Source organism: Centroberyx gerrardi, chromosome 17 (assembly GCF_048128805.1).
Source record: "Centroberyx gerrardi isolate f3 chromosome 17, fCenGer3.hap1.cur.20231027, whole genome shotgun sequence".
Taxonomy (NCBI): Eukaryota; Metazoa; Chordata; class Actinopteri; order Beryciformes; family Berycidae; genus Centroberyx; species Centroberyx gerrardi.
Genome location: NC_136013.1, coordinates 19944417 through 19970215, shown reverse-complemented (window position 1 = coordinate 19970215; position 25799 = coordinate 19944417). Strand labels below are relative to the sequence as shown.

The following is a 25799-nucleotide window of genomic DNA, read 5'->3' as shown; positions in this document are numbered from 1 at the left end:
TATTTGTATCTGAGCACAGCAAGAAATCCGTTTTACACGGGGATCCCTGTTGCCATGTGCAGCTTATAGGGAATGAAAGCTGAAACATAGCTTTTATCATTAGTCTGCACATCACATTGTTTTAAAAAGGACTCCAGGGAATATCAGAAGAAAGAGGTTATACTCCTGGGATTGAAAGTTGGTCATTTTGGTAATCACCATGCACCACTGTATTGGTGTAAATACAATCCCTTATCATGGTTTTTATTTGAGCAGCTATTAGTTATCATTCATATTCTATCCATTTTTAAGAGTAGGACTTGCTTAAGGAAAGCATTCTGCAACTTTCAAATCACTTTTGCTCCAATACGTACAACCAGAGCAAATGCAAAATCCACCTGAATCTTAAATTTAACTGCTGCCTGATGTAAGTCCTTGTATCAAGAGCTCGGTAAATCAATTTAAGAGTGAAAGTGATACCATAGGTGGCGTTGTACTCCAGTTTCAGAACTGTGAGTCTGTGTCTGTGGGGAACAGCGGTTGGGAATTTAACTATAGTACTGGCAGCAGAGTGTTAGGTTATCTGAGCACAAGCTGAGGATTTGTAGTATTAAATCTTTTTATATTGGATATAGTTTGACGCAGGTCAATATATGGCAACCAATAAATAAGCGAAAGACAAACTTATGCAAACCCCCAATCGCTACAGTGCATAACACACAACGAGGAAGTCATCTATCAACTTGTGCATTCCTCAACGGTCAATGCAGAGCTGTTTGAAATGCTGCGCCAAGCCAAACGTTACAACAGAGCGTACAGCCACCCCAGTCTGACCCAATGGTGTCAATTGGTTTCTTTCACACTCTTCTTCCTCTTCTCTCTCTCTCTCCTCCCTCTCCCTCTCTCTCTCTGTGGCTACACTGCTAGTCAGGATGACATGATCTTTCTATCGTGTTTCCTCTCACTTCCTCTCTCCTCGTTTTCTTCCCCTCTCTCTCACTCCTCTGTTGCCCTTTTCTTCTGCTCTCCCTCTATCTTATCCGTCTCTCTTCCTGCTCTCTCCATCTTTCTCTGCCCTGCTCCGGTCAGTCTGCAGCGAGCTGCACACTCCGTTTCATCATCTAAACCTCACTTCCCCATTAAAGGACTGACCTCACACAAAACTACTATTTAAGGGAAGAAAATACACACGCCGGGGGGCGCGCGTGCACACACACACACAAATACAGACACGCGGATCTCCCTACAAGCTCGGCAATACAGGAAATGATCCACCCCACCCCAGGGCTGGCAGATAATTTCACTGTGTCATGAAGCTAGTCCCTGTGTGCAAGTCATTTCCTCTGAGGCAGCATTCTCTGCTGCTACTACTGCTCTGCATGAGCCTGCTGCCAAGAAAAAGGAAAACACACACATGCATGCCACCGCACGCATAACAAAGTACACAATGCATGCATGCAGACAAGTGTGTGCACATACAGACACACACACTTTTTATTTGGCAAAACATCTTTTAAGCAACAGCAAATATTTCATGTGCAATTATCGAGCGCTTACTATTGCTTATAAAACTCTTTTGACATCCTGTAGGTCCAGGATGTCTGCAAATTTCATCAAGTTAGACTTAAGATGTTCCAAGACCTTTTTAATGGCCGTTAAATGAAAAAAGTCCAATTTGGCAACTGAAATCAGTGTGAAAACTCTAGACCCATTAGAACATAGGTCTGCGTGGCTGGATGGATTTCTCAGCAGCAGAAACCACAACATTTTTCACACCTCCAACAGTGTATTTAACACTTTAAATGCTATACAGAACTATATTCAAGACAAAAATGAAATGAGTTAAGATTTCAGGACTTCCCTGTAGCTCATGCATAACAAGCAGTTCACTTAAGTTACACAAGAGAAATGGCTGCGTGGAGCTGTTCCCATCTGCTTCCATTAGCATTACTATAAAAAAAAAATGCCAACAAGCCTCTGGAGGACATTTCTCAGCTACTGAGTCAAAGCAGCTCTTTATAAATATTAAATAACTGACAAGTGTCTGGGGAAGTGTGAAACTGGACTGAGAAGTTATTTAAACTTTAATGTATCTGACATATTTGGACTTGTTGCAGACCGCTACCGCTCCTCCCTTCCTCACCCACTGTCATGTTGGCTCAGCTTACCAGGTGAAAATCTTTTTTTGTGACAATCAATCTAAATAATTACAAAGCAAGTCAGTTCTTACACCACAGTTTGATATACTGGTTACTGCTGTGACCGGGTCATATCTGTCCTGTAACTACAGTAACAGGCTGGTATGAGTATCTGTACAGTTAGGCTTATCAGTCCCAGTTCTTATATATCTAGTAGATTGCACTTCAGCTTTTTATCTCGGCTATACTGTAATCAAGTCAACGGGTTATGCTGGGTTGCTTGGCAACTCCTGAAAAATACAAAGAGTCGAAAGGAGTTAAAGCCATAGAGAAGCAGCAGGCAAGAGTTTTATAAGCAGTCTGGTTCAGCGGGCTCTATTCTATTCCATTTTATTTACCCAACCTGCTGTTGACATTACTGAGCTGTCATTCTCCCTTTGCCTGCTTCCACTCTTTATCACCCTATAAAAAGCCACGTGGATCGACCAGTCAGGAATGCGATGATGTTAACCTGAGAGGGGATGAACAGAGGGAGGAATAACCCAACTATTCAAAGCGCATCGGAAACCCTGCCCCCCCCCCACAAAAAAAAATAATCTACCTCCCCTCCTACCCATCTCATCACTAGGCATGTGGAACAGAAAACAAGCAGCGGTGCTCTGGGCTTTAAAAGGCTTGAGCAGAAAGCTAATGTTTTGATCGAATTCCAGACGTTTAAAAATAGTCGTCGGGATAAACGGAGGGCCGGGCAGAGTTGGGGGGACCGTGCCAGGCAGGGCCCATAACTCTCCAAGAAAGACACAGAACAGCAAGAATCCTGGAGAGGCTTGCAAAAAGCACAGCTAATGTCCCCTCAGGGAGCAGCTACAGTATGTCTTATTCTTTCATTTGACAGATTTTTGTCCCATGCTCCTATGCCCTATGCATTTTTGGCACAAGAGCATGCTGAGGAATGTGGCAGGAAAAACGGTAAAGAGAAGGTGACATGCGACCACGGCCCTAAGCTGAACTTACACTCAACTTGCTCCATGGTTGTGGTAATATTCCATTTGTTAAAAAAACTAAAAGGACAATACAGTGGCAAAGTTCTCATGTACTGTAGCATGCCTCTCACGGTGGAGATTTTCAATAACTGCTACTATGCTAGTGTCCAAAACACAACTTACGGGTTAGACCAATATATCGGTTGTATTGGCCTTTTAATACGTGTATTGGATACAATATCGGTCAGTCAGTGTCAGTTAGGGGTGAACACTTGGAATTTATTTTTGCTATGAAAATGGTCAAATTTATAGATATTGAATATCGGCACAAAATATCGTCCATCAGCAGCTTCACTTCAAACATATTGGTATCAGTATCAGCTTTCGCAAACCCATATCACCTGAATCCTCACACACACACACACACACACACACACACACACACACAAACGCTCTTGTTTTGGTTTGATAAAAGGAATGAAAGATGTGCTCATTCACAATCCAAAACTATTTCATAAATACGTGTGATGAATTGTTCCACTCTTGTTGTTAGATGCCTTCAGCACAGCTTCTGTGTTGCTAAGATCAAGTGAGTAATGAACATCCCTCTTCTCTGTGTGTGTGTTTGTGCGAATGTGTCCATGAGTGCCCGAGCCTGTGTATATGCATGTGTGTGCCCATGTGTGTGTGTGTGTGTGAGTGGGAGGTTGTGTTTCAGCAGCAGGTTGTGATGGAATGATAATTCTGAGGCCAGATGGATGGAGCATTATGCGTGGGAGTCTCCTCTGTTCTCTTCTCTTCTCTCTTCTTCTCTCCGCTCCTGTCCCTGAACTCACTCAAACCCTCATTTAAAAACTAAAAATACACTCGGACTCAGGTAACAAACCCTTAAAACGCTCACTGACCAACAATGTTAAGATGCTGCAGAAGCCAACAGTAACAGTTCAACACTGGGGTTTGTGTATCTAGCCAGTGTCGAACGCAGATCGTCCGCTTTGCATGACTGGGTTCAGTTTACCGACTGTCATACCCAAAATATAAACAAAGAGCTGAATTATTAGCAAAGGAACTGCCGTTTGTATTTGCAAGTTAAAGCGACTTGAGCTGAACCATGACGCATTGTTGTTGAATGCACTGTTAGGTGCCCGGCCACATCGCCTCTCCAACAGCCTCGTGTCTAGACAAGAAGATCCGTAAGATTAAGACGGGATCTTCTCAGGGTGTACATGCACGTAATGTATTTTCTTTAACATGAGAACCATGTGAACAAATTAGGAAATTCAGTTCCAGTCTTCCTACTAGTCCTAGTGTCATTATGGTTATGGTCAAGGACGAGATTTTGCAGGTTTTATCCAGATTTTAGTTGTTCTGGACATAGAACTCCCATTCATTCCTAATGGGAGATTATGGTTTTCCTATGTTTTTGTGTCCCTCATCACATCTCCGTATGTGGGATTTTGGATTTGACACTGTGGCCTGCTGATGCCTTCTGTTATTTGTCCAAGGTATTACGTAAGCTCTAGTCAAGGTGCTGTGACGTGTGTGTGTGTGTGTGTGTGTGTGTGTGTGTGTGTGTGTGTGTGAGAGACGGACTTTGATGGCTGCTCAGTTTGTAATGAATGTTTTACAGCGGGTTGTGGAATCCTTTTTCCTTGAGGAGAATACATAAAGAATAGAATAAATAAAGACTAATCAATCAGGGTATTTTTTGTTGCCAAGACATTTCTTATGCACTGACAGTAGTGGGCTTAACCAATTGACTACTGTTGTGCAATCTATTAATGCATTTCTGATGCATTAAATCACTAGCTTTACAAGAGGCTTGGGTGATAAAGTGGGCAACTTTTTGGACAATGCTTTAGGGCAACAATGGTGCAACAAGCTTACACTGCACTTCCTGTTAACTGTGTAAATCCTATTAAATATTTCTGACATACCTGCCAGTAGGAACTGAAGTAAGTAGACGTGCCATGTTGTTCAAAAAGTTGTCCGGCGTATCAGAGCAATGAGATCAACAACAACCTATTCAACTAGAAGGCACTCGGTGGAGAGCAAACTGCTGCCAACGCTGAACAATTCTCCAACTGTCAAAGCTGCAGCCTCCGTAACAGATTTTGTTTGTTTATCGTTTGTCTTCTGGGTTTGATTTTCCAACAAATTAGAATGGAAATGCAATGCTCTTTAACAGCTGACCTGCAAGTCCCAGACGTTGCACTTTCCCACCAGCACATGAACACAGCATAATAGTTATGGCTAATAAACGAAAATAGTCCAATAACAGAAATCGCAGGTCCAGATCACCACCACAATCTAATCAACTGATCCTTGAGCCAAGAGCAATCTATCCTATCACTAAATTTCAGCCATATGTGTTCCTAACTTTTTGAGATATCTTGCTAAAAAACATACAAAGCAAGACAGGTGAAAACATAAACTCCTTCCAACTTTGTTGGTGGAGGTAATAAATTACAGGTGAAATAAGATTATTCGGAGTCCATTCTGAAACCCTGATACAAAGAAATGACACAGAATATGTTGCATGTTATCTTGGGTGCTCAGAAAACACTCAGGAGGGCTGCCTATGGTTTTAATGGGCAGAGAAAACCCTGATCATGTTTCCTAGTTGTGGCCACTGAAGAGACTGTAAGCTACAGCCCTGAAGTGAAGTGTGACATATTTTAAGACTGATGAGGGCTTGCACACCCGGAAGACGCCGGGTCTTCTTCACTGGAGTGGAGCAAAAACCAAAAAAAGGCCACGGAGAGGCCCGACCGTCTCACCAGAGGAGGTGTGGAGCAGAGAGACTGGCTTGTTTTCCAAAAAAAATTGGCCGGGGCCACCGTCCCCAGCGCCTTATAAGGCAGTGTTTCTCCCAGCTAGCACATTGCAGCCGGGACTGCTGCTGCTGCTGCCTGCGAGCAACTCAACTACACTCCCGAGACAGACCGGACACCAGCTCTCAAGCTAAAGACATGGAGAGAAACACAGAATGGGGATATCCCCCCTGACCCTCTACCTCATCCCCTAAAAACTGACACATACGAGGGAAGACTGTAGTCCAACTATGGGAGGGGGACAGGGTAGGGTGAATGGAAGAAATGGAAAAGATGGAGAATGAAGGGAGAGAGGAGATGCAGAGGGTAGAGAGAAGCAATGATAGACAGATACCAGGAAGGGAGACACGAGCAAAGAAACAGAGAAGAGAAGGGGAAAAAATGAAGGAACCAGAGAGACATGTTGGGTGAAGAGAAGTGTGACAAACATAAGGTGCGAGGAGAAGGGGGAAAATAGGGAGAAAGGGAGAAACAAAGGAGAATAAGTGAATGGAAAAAGAAAGTGGAAAAAGAGTGGAGGCAAGAGAATGGACAATACTGAATAAGACAAGTGCATTAGGCTATGTGACAGACAGCTGCACTTTCACTTGATCTCCTACTGCTGCGTAGTTAGAGCGTCATTCTGAATGCAGATGCAAGAGGGCAAGGATAAAAAAAGAGGTACCCAGGAAGTGTCACGAGAGATGATTTGGAAGCCTTAAGACTAAGAAATGACTTCCCACACTGCTCTCCCGGCTGTGTGATAAACAGCAGGCACATATCTAGTCTTGAAAAATGCTCTCTTCCCCAGAAGAGTTCAAAACCAGAGGGACACAAGTTATGCTGGAACAAGAAAATAAGACTAATAAGTTGAAATGTACTCTGCAAGAATAAGATGTTGGATGGGCTATTGGAGTTGTAATTCCCAAAGTGTTTCTTTATTGCAAGTTATCGCTCACACTTTAAGCATTGTGTTTGAAATTATCTGACACTATCTGAATAGCAAGGTATTAGACTGAGTCATGCACCCCATCACACTACAAAATTACCAATTCCAACTGCACCAAAAATCTCTTCAGACCTGGCTGACAGCACTCCCAACTCAAACCGGTTGGGATGCCCAAATTGGAGCTACAACTGGGGTAAAATACCTGCAGTGTGTTTAACAAGCAAGAGAGGGGGGTTGGCTGGAGGCTGAGAGAGAAGCAGAGCGAGAGAAGAGAGATAAGGCTAAAAGTGAAAGGGGAAAGTGCAGTCATTCGCAGGGACTTTGAGCCCCATATATAGCTGCCAACTATTTACTCAATGAGGTCATTTCCTTAAGGACGGCAGAAAGGCAACTTATGCGACTGCAATCAAATGTCCATTTTTTTTTTAATCTGGAAAAATGCCCTTTCTTTTGCTCGCCCTCGGCAATCACTCACTAAACTCCCAGCTGCCAAGTGAGTCCAGCACTTCAGTCAGCAATGGTGTGCTGCCAAATAAAGATCATTACAGCTTGCACGGGAAAAGGTTGCTGATACTTTAGGTTGCATCGGCTCTAGTGCTGATAGAGGCACTACAGTGGCTGGTTTACAGTGTATATGACTATAATGTAGGAGGGTACTGAGCTTAAAGCAGATGCATTCTTGTGACGTTGTTTGCAGGCGATTTTCTCATGGCTACTTGGCAGTTTCACAGACATGGATTAGGCTTCATTCTAGGCTATAAAATTGCTTTCAGTGGAATCTCTGTTGGACACACAATCATATTCTAAGACTAGATTTCTATTCTTGTTGTAGCACCGGCCCTGAGTGTCTTATCAAAAGATCGGTCTGTATTATTATAGGGATATAATGACGCAACAGGAAAAATGTATTCAAACTTTTTGATCAAGGATAGGCCTGCTGCTCACTAATCCAAGTCTATTTAAAGTGATAGAGCACAGTATATCCTAACTTAAAGATGGTCGATGTGGCAGCATTCTTTAGAGGAATGTCATTCAGTCCAGTAGACTGATGCAGCAGATTCACCCAGTCAGCTTTCCATAGCCTTAGGGCAGTCAGCCTTAGCTCCTCAGCAAAGCCTTAAATACATCTCAACTCAACCTCAAGAGGAATGAAAGGTATTACTGCCCTGAAATTAATTCTTCAGTGTCTCTAGCTGAGCTGTTATTTAGGAGACTGCATAATCTATTACTCAGCAACTCAACAAGCCTTCCACCTTGTTTCTTCTACAGTTTTTTTTGTTGTTGCTGTTGCTATGCCAGAATAGCAGGGGTGTTGTGATTCATTCTTTACTGAAAATGTGCCTGTGAGCAATTATTATGGCACGAAAAAGCATGCACGATGTTATGCCACCTGCACAGAGGGACATTTTTGAACCCTCTGTGTGTGTGTGTATGTGTGTGTGTGTGCGTATTAGAATCCCACCCTCAGCAACCAAACTTCTTGATCCCAGCGACAGCACTGAGGCTGCTAAAAATGGAAAACTGCAGCCTGTTCCCTCCTACGCATGCTTCCCACTCAACTTTTGTCTAGAACACTCAACACCTCTATCTCCCCGACTCATATGCAGGAAGTAAACACGAGCGGTGTTCAGCCATGTATTCTGCTGCTCTGTGTTTTAAGGCAAGCTCAGAGAACTGATCAGGAGTGCTGCTAGTAGTGGGGGAGATAAGGAGGGTTACTTTCAGGGGTCCAAAGCTACATGGGGCCCAGTAGAGAGGTGAGGTGATACGGTTTAAGATAGATGCATTGGTGTACTGGACCAGTGTCAGATCTTGTCTGGGGGCCCAGAAATCCAAACAGCACCCCTGGAACTGATGTAACTTTAAAGCTACACTAGGCTCCAAATGGCAGCAAGAGGTAACTTCAATACCCAGAAATCCTGTAACATGACGTCAGTGAACTGCTCACAGCACATTCATGTTTACCAACCCGGCTGCTCTGTGATGCTTCATACCAAAGGAAACCAAAGAGATGAGAGAGGAAAAGATCTAATGTTGGTGAGTCCAGCTTTCTCTGGACGGAGCGCTGCTCACTGCTGTTTAGGAGACAGTTTGGATTTTGCTCCATTACTTCCTCCTGTGGGCGGAGAAGATTTCCCACCAATGACTGACACTAGATATTTTGGGCAAATAGGGTGAATCTACAGGGTCTGAATCGAGGGGGAGATGGGACACTCTTCTCTGTTGCAGCCCCACTTTGTGATTTAGGATGATAAGACGGGTGTATTTTGACATATAAATCTTGCCTAGTGAAGCTTTAAGCCTAGACTGCACTCACCAAAAGCTTTTATCCAGAGATGCACCGACATGACCCTCCCTGGTCACCTTGGACACCGTTCAGAGTATTAAGTCTCCTCCGCTAGAGTACCGATCCATTACTCAATAATACAGACTTTATTTTTCTCCATTAGAGAGATCTAACTTCTGCTGTGTTATTGTGAATAAAGCAGAAAACAAATTCTTTCCTTCAATTTCTGACATGTTACATGCAGCTCTTGGTCTCAGATTGCAGCACTGGAAAAAATGTCAAACATTGATACCCTATTTTAGCCTTTCACAGGCCCAATAACGGTATCGGTGCTTCCCCTGATGCTCCAAAAAAGGTTACTGCTCGAGGTTCATCGAGACACACGAAGGAACGAGTGCAAACACAGTGGCATGCCGGTCTTAGCTGTGTAACAACTGAAGAATCTGCATCTGAAATCACCAGTTTAACTTCTAACCACCTCGCCTCAGAGGAAACTCATGTTGGCAAGGCAACAGCTCACTTCCCAGGAAACTTATGTTGGGAAAGCAACACAAAGAAATGCCTTTAAGTAGCATCTACATGATTCACATCCTGTAGACTCGTGAATCACAGTCTGTTTTTACTGTAATATATGAGTTTTAAGGTAGCTTTAAAAGGTGGAATATGTGGCCTTGACCAAGTTTGTGCCAGCAAATAATGTTGACATACAACGCATTGAAGGGTCGACCCATAAGTTTATGTATTTTACAGAGAACTTTGATTCAAAAAGTCTCCACAAAATCAATCGGTCATGCAGAGGATAGCATGCTCAGCGGTGTTGTTTTTCTGATGACTTAACATTCCTTCATTTAGTTAGGATTACAACTATCTCTGAGCTTTATCATGAAGATTTCCAAAGGTTTCTACAACAAGTTTTGCATTAAACCAGAGGAAAGACATAATCTCTCATGCTATTGGATTCATTTTGTGCAGGTTAAAGTATATTTGAAAGCATGACTACATAAACAACTGGTCTAAAACTACATCAAGAGCAGGGATTTTTCCTCAATCTAATGTAAAAGAAGACTAGATTGGGTGGACAATAGCTGCCCAACCATGTATATCAGGGCATTAACAACAGTGGGTAGGTGTATGGATCTAGCACTGTCCTGTCAGTGGACAGTAGAAGTGGGGCTGTCCTGGTCTAGTGGGCCCCAACTCCTATCCAGGCGGGAGTTTTAGCCGGAAATATTAGTCTTCATAAACAGACCAAGTGGGACATGCACATTCCCAACTAGTTAATCCTAATCTGCACAGACAGTGCATACAGCCACCAGCTATACTGTCTGCACTCTGGCTTAATTATTAGTTAGGCCTATGTCGACCATGTGCTCTTATTTTGACTGTTTTCTTTTTTTTCTTCTTCAAACGCGTTACAGTGGGAATATATTGTGCAAGACGGAATGGAAACTTCACTGCAGGACAGTTTCATAACTGATGGAGATGAGAAATAGATTAATAGAGAATAACTGTCGTCCTGGGCAGCATCACAGTCTGCCTGCCTACTGTAACAAAAAACGGGAACGGCTCGCCAGCGGGTAAAAATGTGGAAATGGTAGCAAAATATAAATGCCAATATCTAAGCATATGCATACTTATTAAACTTGTCTAGCGTTTCGCGAATAGACAGCATGGCGTAATTATTAATAATATATGAGGTATATCCACCACTAGACTCACCAGCAAACTTTCCAAGTTTATGGCAGATCTGGGATCTCTGATCATGTCCTCCAGTTTTTTCAGCCGGGTTTCCATCCTTCTCTCGGCGCCGAGTGACATGTCCGCAGCGTCGGTGAGTTAAAAAGTTACAGTGCTGAATACGAGGAGGGTTTTTTCGCCCCAAAAACTGTTTGAGTTTACATGTGAAACGTCTTTGTTCCTGGCTAATGGCCGTGGGCCTCGCAGAGCAGCCTTGGACTCTCAGCCCACCCAACTCGCCTCCGATAGGAATAGTGTGCACAATGAAGAGAAAATATTCCCAAAGCAGAAAGAGACTCCCCGCTTCTCAAACTTGCCAAGTAGCTAGGCCTTTTTTTTTTCTTTTAGCTTCGTCGCTTCGTGCTCCAACGCGAATGGGAAGCTACTCTCTCATAATATCACCTCCCGTAGGTGATGGATGCATTTTTCCAGCACGGCGATAAAGTTTGAATTTTAGAGATACCAGCAACAGGCAGCAGGGCGTTTTCTTTGCCCCCCTCTCCTCCCCTTCCCTTTGGTTTTGGCCGCTTGGAAATGCTTTTGACTCACTTTGAGGGAAAAATTCCGCTTCGTTTCTCCCCATTCAACGGCGTTTGAAGCCCATAAGTAATGTTGTTTTTTTCCCCTCAGTGCAGCCACAAGTCATCTGAAAGGGCGATAACGTCGGTTGTACTCCCGCGCTGAATTTTTAATAAGAAGACAGTCTCTTCCTGGATTTCTCCTCGCATTTTCGCATTTATTCTCCTCGTTCCGTCCGTGTTCCGGGTTTTATCTGGGGGAGAAATAAATTGTTTTATCCGGACAGTAAAGTCCCGCAGCCTCTGAATTCCTCACCGTGCACTCACATCTACACACCAACACACACACTGAGGCGCCTGGAGTCTCTCCTCCCCCTGACATCAACACACTGAACACTCCGTTACCCATAAGCCCTCTCTGCTGTCCAACTGCTTCCCTACTGCTTCTCTACCTCTCTCTAGGTTTCTCTACCTCTCTTTCTCCATCTCTCTCTAGGTCTCTCCAGGTCTCACACTCTCTCTCTCTCTTTATGAACTTCAGTGAACATTCAATTCAATGAAACAAACATGATACAATACCGTGTATAACTCTCTCTCTCTCTCTCTCTCTCTCTCTCTCTCTCTCTCTCTCTCTCTCTCTCTCTCTCTTCAGTGATACATTCAAACCATATTGAGATGATTATTTGGTTTCAATATCTATCATCAATGTCTAAAAGTTTGTGTGTGTGTGTGTGTGTGTGTGTGTGTGTGTGAGTGATTTGGACACTCACTATGCCTCAGGTTGTGGCATTTCCCCACCACACACACACACACACACACACACACACACACACTGCAAAAGTCCTTGCATCTAGTATTGAGTCTTAAAATTATGTTTAACAGTAAAGACTGACATGATTTACCTTACAAACAAGAAAAGTACAATTTTAAGAATCAACATTAGATTAAATGACTTGTTAAAATCTCTCTTGCCTCATAAAATCTTGAACTACCTTTTAAAAATAGATTTCCTGAGAATCAGTGATGTAGTGGTAAATGAAAAGGAGGGTAAATTATGACCTCCAGTTGCTGATCACCAGAAGGCAAACATCCACCAGTATCAATAAAAATCAATTACACTTCCAGACAATCATTCATTTATGTTTTTCCTTTCCATAAATATAAAGGTGGGTATCCTGAGTTTTGGTGGGTTCACCCTCCACTGCATCCCTGCAGTGAATGACGTGTCCTTTATGTGACATGAAATATTTTTGTATCAGCAATATTCAGAGACAATAAACAAATTATTGTACTTTATAAAACAAATTCTGATTTTCTGAACAGCTACTGAGGTCATTAATGATATTACTGCACCCCCAGGGCCCCCCCTACAAAATGAGGAATAGTTTAATTTCCCTAGAATTAATTAAATTCTAATTTCATTCACTATAAATGATCCCAGTTACAGAATGTATAAGAATGACTACTTTAATCATAGGTTTCCCCAGGGGATCCCCAGGAGAAAATCCTATCCAATGGAAGTCCGTGGCCTTATGTTTGTCTATGTGTATGAAAGCCCCTGCTGTATCTGACAGTGTGATGCCTATGTGCACTCACTGGCCACTTTATTAGATACCTATCTATCACCATGTCTGCATGCTTTATATACTGAGTTGCTGCCACATGATTCTCTATTTAGAGGAGAAGGCTATTTGCGTTAACAAGCAGATGTACCTAATAAAGTGGCCAGTGAGTGTGTTTCTGTTTCACACAACAGAGGGAGCAGTTTGACCACAAGTCAGATGAATCCCTCCACCTTGCTCCTTCCTATTGGCCTGACCTCTGCTAAATTCATAATCCATGACATTCTCCTATAAATAAATGTCTCTATCACTGATTGATATAACACAATAGTGATTCAACCTATAGCCAGTTCATGCAAGCTTTTACATTTGCTGTTCTAAACACCTGAATTTTATGTTGTTTGTAATAACTAGAAGAAGAACTGGATAGTTAGCATGACCAGTGATAGCCACCATGGCTGAACAGACAAAGAAGAGAGCGCCACCTACAGAAACTCAAACTTCATCAACAGAAAATCGAAGGAAAAAGACGTGACAGTACTGGACACACTGCTTGATTGACAAAAAAAAAAAAACTTGAAGATTACCACTCTAACAGCAGCCTGTCTCTGCTGGTCTTTTCTTCCACCTTGACTTTTTCCTCAATTTGTGGTGTTACAGCCTGAAATCAAACTGGATGAAATTTGGATTTCTTGTCAACGATTAACACACAATCACCCATTATGTCAAAGTGTATTTTGGCGAGTGGCGGTCGTCTTGACGGACCTCAACCTTTTGGCTGGTGATATTCTGCTGAGAAGGTGCTGGTCGGTTCAATGATTATCTTTTCTGTGCGCTTCCTCTGTGTTTTGTTTTGTGAATAAATCAGTCTATAAACTCTAAGAGATCAATTGGTTTAAAATTCCTATTACACACTTCATATTTTGTTTTTGTATAATGATGACTTTCTCCATGAAGTATTGAGTGAAACTGTATTTGTATATTTCTATGTTTTTATTAGTGTTTTATTAGTGTGTTTTATTTTGTATCAATTGAAGTGTGTTTTTAATGTGAGACTCTTGGAAAAGTAGCATTTGGGCTAAAACAGATGTACAGATTCTAAAAAAAACAAACATACAACAACAACAAAAATAATATTTAATTGCTTTACATTTATATTTTTCCATTACAGTTAAATAAAGTGATAGAGGAAAAAGATACTTACACACCGATGAAACACAACAGGAGGAAGTAAATTCAATGTAAAGCAATGCGGTCATGAGGCCAACAACAATGCAGTAACACCTTACAGTTACAAGCAACTAACAATAGGGAGTGCAAAGGTCAGAGGTCACAGTGCCCTGACAGTATTGTCACTGCAGAACCATCATGTAAGAAGAAGATTAACTTTAAATGGATTAGAATCACGATCACATTTAGTGCAGTGTACATGGAAATATATATATCAAATACCCTATGAGGAAATCAAGCCTTTTCCCACCGTCACCCTCCCTCCCTATTGAGGAGTAAGCCAATACTTTCATAAGCCATGAGATGGAGCTAGAGACCATGTGATTTGTAACACCTCTCCTCTGCAGAGGAATACCCTGACATTCAGAAGATCCCTCCAATTTCACACATTAACATTCCTATAGGATCATAACAGCTGGATTAGTCCAAAAACATGGCGTTTGTCTAGATGTTTTTAAAAAAAAATGTAAGAGGAATTGCTTCTCTGAGGGTGAGGATGCTTTAAATATTTCTATAAACAAATAAACAAATGAACAAAATAAACAAAGCGGCTTCAGTGAGTTTCAGATCAATCTGGGCTGCATTAAAATTAAATCATTGAAAGTCCCATAGTCAGAATATCATGACTTCCAGTGATTATACTGAATTATGAAAGCAATTCGGTGACATTTTAATAGTCCATATTAAGCTATTTATAAATCATTGCTAAATTACTAACATCACTGGTGGGCTAATCATCAGTAACGATAATTAGTAATTAGCGAGCTCATGATTTAGTAAAGAGTTTTTTTAGATCCATTATCAATATTTAAATAGTATAGCCAAAGCCTGACTAGTTATTAATGATGTTAATATTCTAATGTGTTTAAACACTTACTTAATCATTTGTATTTATATCATTAATAATGTTTTAGTGCTGTATTAAGCGCTGTTATAGAGTTACAGGAAACACTCCATATATGAAAGATAATATGACTTTGTTTTCATCATTTCCTTTATTCAAATTTGGTCGCCATTTGGTGCTGATTGCCATGGGTTTCCAGTGTTTCTAAACATGTAACGTCTAAAATACTCATATATAAATACTCCATGCCAATACCATTGATTTTCAATCATCAAATATGTTTTTCATAAGCACTTGGACGGCTCACATCTTTGTTTTTTGATTTAGCCTTCCCTAGAAAGTTCATATAAACAAATACAGACTAAACTGTCCCAGTCTTAAGTGTATGTGAATTGTAAAATTCCCCTTTAACTTAAACATGTCACTTTTTCCTGAAAAGTTTTTCCACTGTGCCATACAACGTCTGAGGATGAGGAGGCCGAAGCTTTTTCTGGGAAGTTGTATGATTGGTTGTATTGTGGAAAAAGCTGAATGACTGGAAAAATGTGACACTTTTGAATTTCACATGGATGGCGTTATCAAATGTGACTTTCATAGGTTTTCACACATTTTCACAGGTTTTCATGCTGTCATCCTATGTGATGAAGTGATGAATCAGGACAAAATGCCCTTAAGGTATTCTGGTAAAAGAAAGATAGTGACTTTAATGGTTTGAGATATTAACTCTCATCAAGTTAGTACTGTGTTGTAGGACCAGTGTGTATGTGTGTGTTTGTGTGTGTGTGTTTGTGTGTGTGTGTGTGTGTGTGTGTGTGTGTGTGTGTGTGTGTGTGTGTGTGTGTATGCATCCTGGCACATAGCCACACAAACAGACCCATGCTGTGTGTCATGTTCCATGTATCTGAACAGATATGACCCAGTTCAAACAGAGTGGTGTGTGCCTCTTATTTATTCATCTTCATGAGCAATTCACTGGATAAAACAAATACCGTTACAACACAAAAAAATGATTCTTTTTCCAAAGCAATTTTGGCCACATGTTCTGTACATGTTACAACTTCATAATAAAAAGACAAAGATCATCTCCTCATATCACTGTTTTCTCTGTTTTAATTATAAAAAAAGCATTTCATTGTTCACCAGGCATTTACATTGGAATAGAATGCTCAGGTCAAACCACCTTCACTTTTTTTATTATTTTGCAAATGCAAAAACTTGTCAACAATAAATAATACTATAAAATGTACACAAAAAGATTGACAGTCCACCACAAGTTAAAACGTTGAACAGATTGGATGTTTAGGAACAAGGATTCGGGAGGGTTTTTTTTTTTTTCTTAGCAAAAATGTGACGGTCCATACAAGTTACAGAAAAAGCTGATCATCTATACATTGACACTAGCAAGATAACAAAGTTGTTGTTTTTTGTATATTTCATTTTGTACAAAGAGGGGAGAGTCTTCTTTACAAGCGAGCATCATTGTCTTAACTGTAGAGATTATACAAGCAAGAGTTAAGGCAACTTCTCTGTTATTTTTGAAAAGTAACATGAAGTCATGTCATGTTGGATTTTGTCTGTGGACCGCTCGTCCCTCTCAGGGTGTGATATAGTTGTCATTGCATAATTCAGGCTGTTGACCAGGCCTGTAGTTCGTCTTGTAAAAGGAATGCTGGAGATTTGTCACGAGTCTGTCTGCCATCAAATAGACTGATTCAGTGGTCCAGGAATAGCAGGAGAGTAGGCTTTCATATCTTTCTCAAACATGGAACACCAACACACGCGGTACCGACGAGGATCAGACACAACTGTGCATGTTCTAGTGTGTATGTGTATGTGTGTGTGTATGTGTGTGTGTGTGTGTGTGTGTGTGTGTGACGCTGGAGAAATGGCGGGAGTTACAATGGGAGAGCTACGCATCTAAAATGAAATTCCCGCTCCACTTTCTAATTCAGATCAGTACAGAGAATGACCTGCTTAAAGGAATACACCAAGTTTTTGGGAGATTGGCCCGTTGGTCAAGTTACCCATTAAGTGGTGAGAACATAGACACCAGAATCATCCATGTGCTCCTGGTAGCTTGTTGTATTCGATGCTCCATGCTAACACTTTAGCATACACTATGTTGAGTGATAGTAGGCGACTAGCGTTAACTCAAAAGTGAGAAAATGAAAACTTGTAGCAGCTCTAAAGCTAAATGGTGAGGCAAGCTAGCTAGGTCTCTCAGTTTTGCGTAGGAAACTGGTCAAATTTACATGAAACAAAATGAATATGATACAAAAATATTATACTGTTTTGAACTACAAGGGACTACTTTCCCTGTTAGCATAGGAAGTGAAGGTGGTGAGCAATGGGAGACTGTGTACAGCTAAAAATCACTGTGCAGCGGATGAATATTGTTCACCTTATTGTTCCATTAGCTAGTTACATTAGCTATATTTAATAATGCAGTTAATGATATTTAATTTCAAAGATTTATGAATCTACAGGTCATATAATAAAAAAAACATTAACTTTTTATTACTAGATGGTCAGTCTTCTTACTTTGGATAAAGCTACTAGCCTACTATCATTCAGCACAGTGTATGCTACAGTGTTAGCATGGAGCACCAGAGCCAATGATCCACCGGGGACACATGGATGATTCTGGTGTCTATGTTCACATCACTTAACAGGTAAGTTGACCAACAAGCCCGTCTCCTGCATGGTGCATGTCAGAGCTGGCACAAACAGTGACCTATCTGCTATCAGACAGAGGACAAAGCTGTTTTGTTGTCTCAGTTTTGCATGACTCCCACATCTGTTAAGGAGCGCAGACAGACACAACTTTAGTGTCCAGTTTCAAGGCTGCATCAGTCCTGCTGTCTGTGCTTTCACTGGCAAGACTCAGCACAAGCAAGAGCGCGGCTGGACACAGAAATCTCTGACGAATCTCTGGTGTCTCATCAAGGTGGGGTGCAATCGCTCATTGTCTTTTGTACGTCTCAAATAAATTGTACTTTTTGAAAACCAATCCATATGGATATTTGGAGAAAGAAACGGAGAAAGGAATAGAGATAAATATTGAGAAAGTCAATTATATAGAGAGAAAGGCAGAAAAGAAAGAAAGAAAAAGTGGATTAAAAAGAACATTTTCACTGTCTTTGCTCAGAGAGAAATGAAGCGGGGGCAAGGAAATGCTTAAAGTGACACCAAAGCCGGGCCTTGGCAAGCAACAAGCTAAGCCTAAATGCCTGACTAACAGGCCACAGATAGAGTTGCACACTGCTTACTCTGAGTCAACACTCTCTAATCTCAACCGGGCTCTCTGCTTGCACCTGCCTGACACACACACACACACAGTTAAACTTATGTGTATGGTGTGCATGTGTGACGTGTGTGTCTGAGTATGTGTGTTTGTGGCGTGTAAGAATTACAAACACATGTATATGTGTGCATTCACTAGGGCAAAGAAGGAATAGTACCATGGCTGATCATGAGGAAATGTTACATAAAGGAGAACAAAGGTGACAGGAAAAACAGTGAGCTAGGGATAGGGATTGCAAAGAGCTATGTAATGTGAAGAATACTTGAGAAAATATATTGCTAATGTCCTGCATTGTGGTTTTAATCCAGACTTGTATAGTATTAATGGGGTAATACTGCTTTCGACAACCACTTCTGTTATCCTGTTGTCCGTCAATTACACATTAAGTAATAAGTGCTTGTTATTTTGGCAATTATACATCATCTGATCAAATCTGCAGTTTGAAATCCCGTGACACGTTTTGTTTGAACACACCATAAGCCTTTGGCATATGATAACACTTGTCTCTCGTTGGTACAATGTACTTCCTCCATAGGAGTGTAAACTAAATGCTGGCTTTGTTCGATGGCGTCCCAGCTCACAGGCTTAAGCCGCGGTGTAACTGGATCAGATAAAACTGGATGGGTGACAGTTAGGTTGCATTATACTCAAACTGTCCAGAAACCTGTACTTAGCGCACGGCACAGAATCAAGGACAACATTGGCTTTGTAGAAAATGATTGGTGTAAAACAAATAATAATTGGCGAACACTTATGGAAGCAAAATGGCAGGGCAATGGAAGGGCAAAAGACGAAGTTTGGAACATTTCTTCTTTTTTTTTTTCAATATTATTTTCAGAATTAACTTTGTTAATTGTTTAAATAGTTTTGTGGCGTAATTTCAACACTTTTCCTCCAGGTCCCAAAATAATTATTTATGAAAGAGCTGGCTTCCCTCTGCCCCCTCTAAATTCTAGCACAGTCATTTCAAACTAACCCATGACAGGAACATCACTGGTTATGTATTATAGAAAAGATTAAGTACTAGCCTGCGGTAGCGAGTACCCATTGCAAGTTGGCAGAGTTTCTACATTGCCATGCCATCCCAGTGCTTTTGGAGGTGCAATAAGCCTTGAAGAGCTCTCAAACAGCAGGGGCTCAGAATTTATTAGCCGGTAGTATCGTTACTAGCATGGCTTATTGTTTAAGCGCACAGATGGCATTCCCTCGGGTGTGAAAAATGTCAATAGTAGGAGTGATTATCACAACTACAACACTGTCTGATTCTGGTATAACAATATATCCACATTTGGGTGGAGTTTAAGAGCAAACAAAAAGGCTGCCACAGGAAAATGGCAGAGATTGTATGATTCCACCCACACACCATCATTTGCTGGTGAAGCTCTAACATTTTGTCCTCCAATTTGCTGATTCAATAGGAATAGTTGTGTTTTCGACGCACATGAAGGTGATTTCATGTCCAAGGACTGCTTTCCAGCTCCTGATTAAAAATACTTCTGTGAATTGTCCTGCTGCTTAATACTCCAGCATGGGAGGTGAGCGTTACATCACCTGACTCATTCACAAAACATATCTCATCAACTGTATTCATTATGGCATGTCTCTTTTTGGCTACCCACCCATCAAAATCACCCAAAACGCTTGGTGTCAGGTTGGCAATAACATTTTTTGCTGGTTGTGGACAAGCAAAGGCCAGTTTCTGCCAGCTGTGTGGCTTTTTCAGTCTACAATCAAAGCTATGTGAACTCAGTCTACACCACGGCTACAAGTTGTGTGAATAAGAAGTGTGGAGAAAAATGAATACTTAATCGTAGCAGAGTTTTTGTACCTGCGGTGCGGCACCGGGTTGGACCAGTACTGGGAACATTTCATAGAGGGATGGAAATCTCTCCTTGGGGGCTCCTCCTCCACCGCTTTCCCAGCAGCAGCTTCGAATATCGGACACTACACAGTGCATTCCATAGCAACAGACAACACAGAGACCACTTGCTTTGATGGAGGGAGGAAGGGAGGGAGGGGGGGGGGGGTGGATAAGGTACGAGGGGGCAGTGTGTGGGCTGAAAGTCTGTGAATGAGGAGAGAAGCAGCGGGGTAAAGTCCTCCTGCGCCGGGTACATCTGCAGCTCTAGAGGTCGAGAGATCCTGCCGGCCTGCTGTAGCCGCTCCGTCCGTTAGAGGGGATGTGAACGTCAAAAAGAGTCCTGTCTGCTCTACTATGATACAGATTAACAAGTTTGGTTGGACTCTTTATCATCAGTCGTCGAAGGCGGCTTGTAAGTGCTGGTAGACTGGACTATGGGTGAGGACGAGAACAGTGTGTGTGTGTGTGTGTGTGCGTGTGTGGTGGTGGTGGTGGTTGGGTGAGGGGGTGGGGGGGGTGGGGGTGCATTTGAGTGTCGTTGATGGCACGGAGTCCCTTAGGGCATCCATCTGTGAAACAGAGTGGGTGGAAAATTAGGCTGAGTCACTGGGAGAGACCCCACACACACACACACACACACACACACACCCCACACACCCCAAAGGCTGTTTTGGTAAAGTTAAAGCATGACTCCGAACAAGCAATCACACCTTTTATCTTAAGGTAAACTGAAGAACGTGGGTTGTTAAAATTAGGTCTTAAATGCACTTAAGAAACACATTTAAGAAAGTGCTGGCATTCATCAGTGTTTCTTAATTTTGGATTTGTTCTTTGGTTCGCACAATCCGTATCAGCTTGAGGATACTTGGGCAAGAAAGAATGAAATATTCAGTGCGTCTGCTTCTCTGTGTGCATTAATTTTATATGTTTGATTTTATACTGAATGTTTTGTGATATTGCAGACACATGGGAAAGGTGAGATGAAGCAAAACTTTTTTTAATTTTATTTTGGATTCTTCCATATCAATAGTGAACGACGAGCTTTCTTTCAGTATCTACCAATTATACCATCAGTTTTATGATTCATTTGAGCTGCTGACTGCTTCTACCTGAACTAATGCTGCATACAGCTTGATTTCCATCTTTTGTCTTTATTAATTATTCTAATTCAGAGCACTCGCCTCATGTTACCACAACCACACAACTGGTCTTCAATTGATGCTCTTGAATACCATTTCATTTCATTAAGAGCTCGATGAGTGCATCCTCAAATTTGGTATGAGATGTGCAAAATAAACCCTTCAACATGAAAGATGTATTTCCATTCTACAGTCCATAGAGGTAATCTGCCAATCAGAGTAAAGCAACAAGCTATCTTCCTCTAAAATGGGAGCTATGTGCCAACTCATATGGGGAAATATGGGTGTACTGTTATGTAAATTAAGGTGTTGGGTAAACACATGCCCTGGCTAAGAATAGCTGACTTTGCACTGGTGTAAGAACAAATTCCAAGCCCTATTCACAGTTTATGAATCCCACATTTGTTCGTACGTAACTTTCAGACAAGTAAATGCAAGGGAAGTCTGAAAAAATCGAACAAATGTTCATGCATGAAGTCCATTGTGTGCCAGTACCACAAAAATATCAATTTTAAGCCATTTAATCTAGTATTGATCACACAAACCAACAAACAACCAACAAATGAACCAACAAACGAACCAAGTGAAAAAAGTGAAAAAATCGCATATACAGTATATGCATGCAGATGTTTGTAGAACCCACCTCATTTGTTTTGATTGCGGATTCGCAGGCACCTCCTCTTCAGCGGCGGCTCCAACTCGGGACTCCCAGCAGCCGATAACGGTGCGCTGATGGAGCAGGACAGGATGGCCGTCTTGTCAGCGCCGGGCTTTGGCACAGGCTGGATGACCACACAGCCTCCGGTGGGCAGCAGCGGCAGGGCATAGGCGTGCTCGCCCTCCTCCAGGTTGGAGTCAGGGTCTGGCTTACCCTCCCCTGCGCCCACCATCTCCTCTTCTGCTGAGCCCCGCTTCCCTGGCTCCCATTCGGCCACCGAGCAGCTGTTCTCTTTCAGCGCCTCCCGCTCCAGCTCACCGTTGGCTGGCTGGTCCTCTCCTCCTCCTCCTCCTTCTCCTGCGACTCCGTCTCCTCTGCGGTCGGGGCAAGACTCGGAGGCAGGAGCGAGAAGTGCGTGCCATCCCGTGCCATTGACTATGACATTACATGGGGCAGCGGGGCTAGCTTGGACTTGGGGCAGGGATTGGGGCTGGGTCCGTGCTGTGCTGGGTAAGGGTTGGGGTTGGGGGGGGGGATTGGGGAGGGTGGAAACACAAGGGTTCAGTTCGGTCAGTGGGGGATCAGCACCGCAGGAAGAGCTGTCGTTGCTGGAGGGTGGGAAAGATGACTCCAGTGTGTTCGGGTGTGTGTCCCCTTCCAGCTCCTCAGCACTGAGGCACTGTGAGAGGGCCCCTTCCCTCCGGTCCCTCCCCAGCCCAGCAGCTGGTGGAGATCGTGGGTCCACCTCTGCCTCCACTTTAACCTGGACCCCAGGCAGCATCCTCTGAATGACCTGCTGCTGGCACGACCGCTGGCCCATAGTTAGATCGATCACCCCCTCCATTAGTCCCGGGCCACTGGACAGACACAGGCTCCCTGAACTTTCCTCTGCCTTCACAGTCAAGTCCACCACCGCTGTCCTGCTTCTCTCCGAGCCAGAGCTCAACTGGCCTGGGTTGTAACCAGAGAACCCAGGAGAGAGAGGCCCTGAGCCAGATGGCCCTACTTTCTGTTCCCCTCCATCTCCACCAGAGGAACCAGGAGAGTGGGGCCTGGAGGCTGAGGCTTCTGAGGACTCTGGAGCACTGGGGATGGGGCCACTGCTCTCCGGCTGGTCTCTGGAAGTCTTGGGGCTGAAGGGGATGGGTATGGGGATGGGGATTGGGACCGGGAGGGGAACAATGACAGGGTAAGGGACCAAGAGAGTTGGCGGGGGTACCAGGGGGGCCAGAGATGGCATGCCGAAGTTCATCATTGGGGGCAAGGGGATGGGTCCATTGGGCATCATATTGACCGGGGGGAAAGGGGGCAGGCCTGGCATGGGGAGGCCAGGGTGGGGGGGCATCATGCCAGCGTTGGGATTGGACGAGGGGTGGACATGCGGAGACAGCATGGGCCTGTGCATGGGGCTGGATGGTGGACCAAGGGTCCTTGGGGGCGGTGGTGGACCAATGCCAGGGATCATGGGGTTTGACAGGGGGCTGTTGGGGCCTCCTGCATGGGCAGAGGGGCGAAGAAACGGTGGACGGATCTGCTGCATCATTTGATGCTCCATGAACAGAGGCAGGGGCATGGGTCCCCGGGGTGTCATCACCATGGGAGGGCTACCGGGGGGGACCCCCATAGGCGGGTGCATGGTGGGAATGGGTGGAGGGGGGAGCGTGGGGCTCTCATGGGGTCTGGGTGTGGGTACCTTGGCTGAGGACAAGGAGGACGGGGAGCAGACAGTAGCATTTTCTGAGGGAGAGGTGGCAGAAGAGGTGGAAGGGGCCAAAGAAGAGGTGGTGGAAGGTCCCCCTGGTGAGGGAGCCTTACGTCGGAGGTCCGTCAACGGCGTCCCCCATGATTCAGGAGTGAGCAGCTGTACCCCTCCGCTGCACTCTGCCTTACCCTCCCCACCAGCCCCGTGTCCTGGGTTACATAGTCCCCCAGGCAGGGCGGCCTGGGTCTCCTTGTAGAAAATGTCCATCTTATATTGGTTGAGGCATTTGGCACTGCAGAACTGCAGCCTCCGCTCACCAGCACCAAAGTCCAGGTACTCCTTGGTGTGGCGAATGTGTTTGCACCAGTCACACACCTGCAACAGAAAACACACACACAAGACACACACAGTATCAGTACCTCTCAACCTGCATACAACAGTTATAATTTGTTCTTGATGAAATACAATACAATCTCCTTTTAAGCACACTGGTAAGCAGACGCTCAGCCTCCAAACCATCTGGAGATAAACACATTAAAATAAAGATTTTATTTTTTTCTGAGGAAAACTGACAGTCTGTTTCTAAATATTTCACAGTATCTGTCAAGAACAAACACTTAACTTTGAAGTTTGCATACATGCACATGCCTGCGTGTATTTGAATGTATGTGTATGTGTGTGTATGAATGATGTATGTGTGTGTGTGTGTGTGTGTGTGTGTGTGTGTGTGTGCGTGCGTGCGTGCGTGTGTGTGTGTGTGTGGCTGTGTGTGCATGCACGTCTAAATTGAGCTAATTTCATTTACCGGGAGGTAAATGTGCACAAGATGGCACTCTACTCTTAAGTGGCTTTGAAGTGACTTTGTCTTTGTTTGTGTAACTTTTTTCAACAACTTTTTGTCCTAACAAGGAATGCCCATTTACACCTTCTGTTGGCAATCAGGAGCCACTCATTCTCATTTAACCGCAGATCCCCATGTGACAGTCGCCACAGGCAGAGCATTGAAAGAGGAAAATGTGTTTCCTCTAATGGGCTTTCACACTTGGGATGGAGGTGAGTACCGACTAGTTTGATAGTTAACGATGGATGAGTCAGTTCACTGCTAGCAAGCCACAGTGTGTAATGTTTATCTCAATGCTACAGAGGCTTCAGCTCACTAGCATTACTTGCAATAGCTTAGTGCAGAACTTTCTCATTTTCTTAAGTTGTCCTGTACTACCACCTCTCCACTTTTCAAGGTATGTACATGGTTGGGGCATTAATAAATCCACAATCCACAAATTGATGATATTTAACAGTAGGGTGGATTTTTCCAATACCTCTTTATATTAAAGCAATTAAGATTCCTTATGTTCACGGATGTACAGACATTTGACGATAACTTGCCATTTATTATTATTATTCTTTTCTTTGTGACTATACCCCCTGCGTTATTGGCTATCACACCAGTAAAATAACTACCAGCTCAACTGGTGATCACTTGGAGTGATATTTGGATTTGTCAGAGCCAATAATTTAATCTATAATAATATCTTACCACTATCATTGCCAGTTTAATCTCAAATACAGTCTCTCAGAAACTTTCATCAAAACATTTACAACTATGTAATATTAGGCTATAGCATTGCTTATGCATGCAGAAAGCGAACCAGAATTGAATCCAAACACGACGCGTGCAAGAGTCGGGGAAAAGGAGCTACAATCGGAAATTTGTCTTTCTCGGTCACTGCGGTGGCAGAGATCCCAAAACACCCTGCCGCACTGTTTCATCATGGTTACACACCTTTTCAGCACAAAAAGTGCAAATTTTTCTTTGGGAAGAAAATGAATGTGACCCTGGTAGAGTAGATAGCAGTGGGCGAGCCCCGAACACGGCGTTACTCGTCAGGCCACACACAGCTCACTCTGTCAGCTCTGGGAGGAGTGGCAGGTCCTCGCTGGAGATAATTAAGGCATTAATCAGTTGTCAGACCCCTCAACGACATCCATCCATCACACGGACCCTTAAGCCCCCCTGCTGAATGTTAATAAGTTGAGGGATGCAACTGGAAGGCAGATAAACTCTTTTGCACACTGCGTAGCAACATTGGTTTAT

At 43.2% G+C, this 25799-nt stretch overlaps 2 protein-coding genes across 3 annotated transcripts in view; both read right to left on the bottom strand.

Moving 5' to 3' along the window:
• Positions 1 to 11729, bottom strand: part of rock2a (rho-associated, coiled-coil containing protein kinase 2a) — a 34246-nt gene extending 22517 nt beyond the window's left edge. For both annotated transcript variants that reach the window (XM_071898966.2, XM_071898965.2), the window contains exon 1: positions 10869 to 11729. In XM_071898966.2, coding sequence (XP_071755067.1) covers positions 10869 to 10967 — 99 coding nt within the window. In that variant the 5' untranslated portion in view covers positions 10968 to 11729. The remainder of the gene's footprint in view (positions 1 to 10868) is intronic.
• Positions 11730 to 21988: 10259 nt separating this feature from the next.
• sobpa (sine oculis binding protein homolog (Drosophila) a) overlaps positions 21989 to 25799 on the bottom strand; it is a 32910-nt gene continuing 29099 nt past the window's right edge. The window contains 1 exon segment of the mRNA XM_071898980.1: positions 21989 to 24079. Coding sequence (XP_071755081.1) covers positions 21989 to 24079 — 2091 coding nt within the window.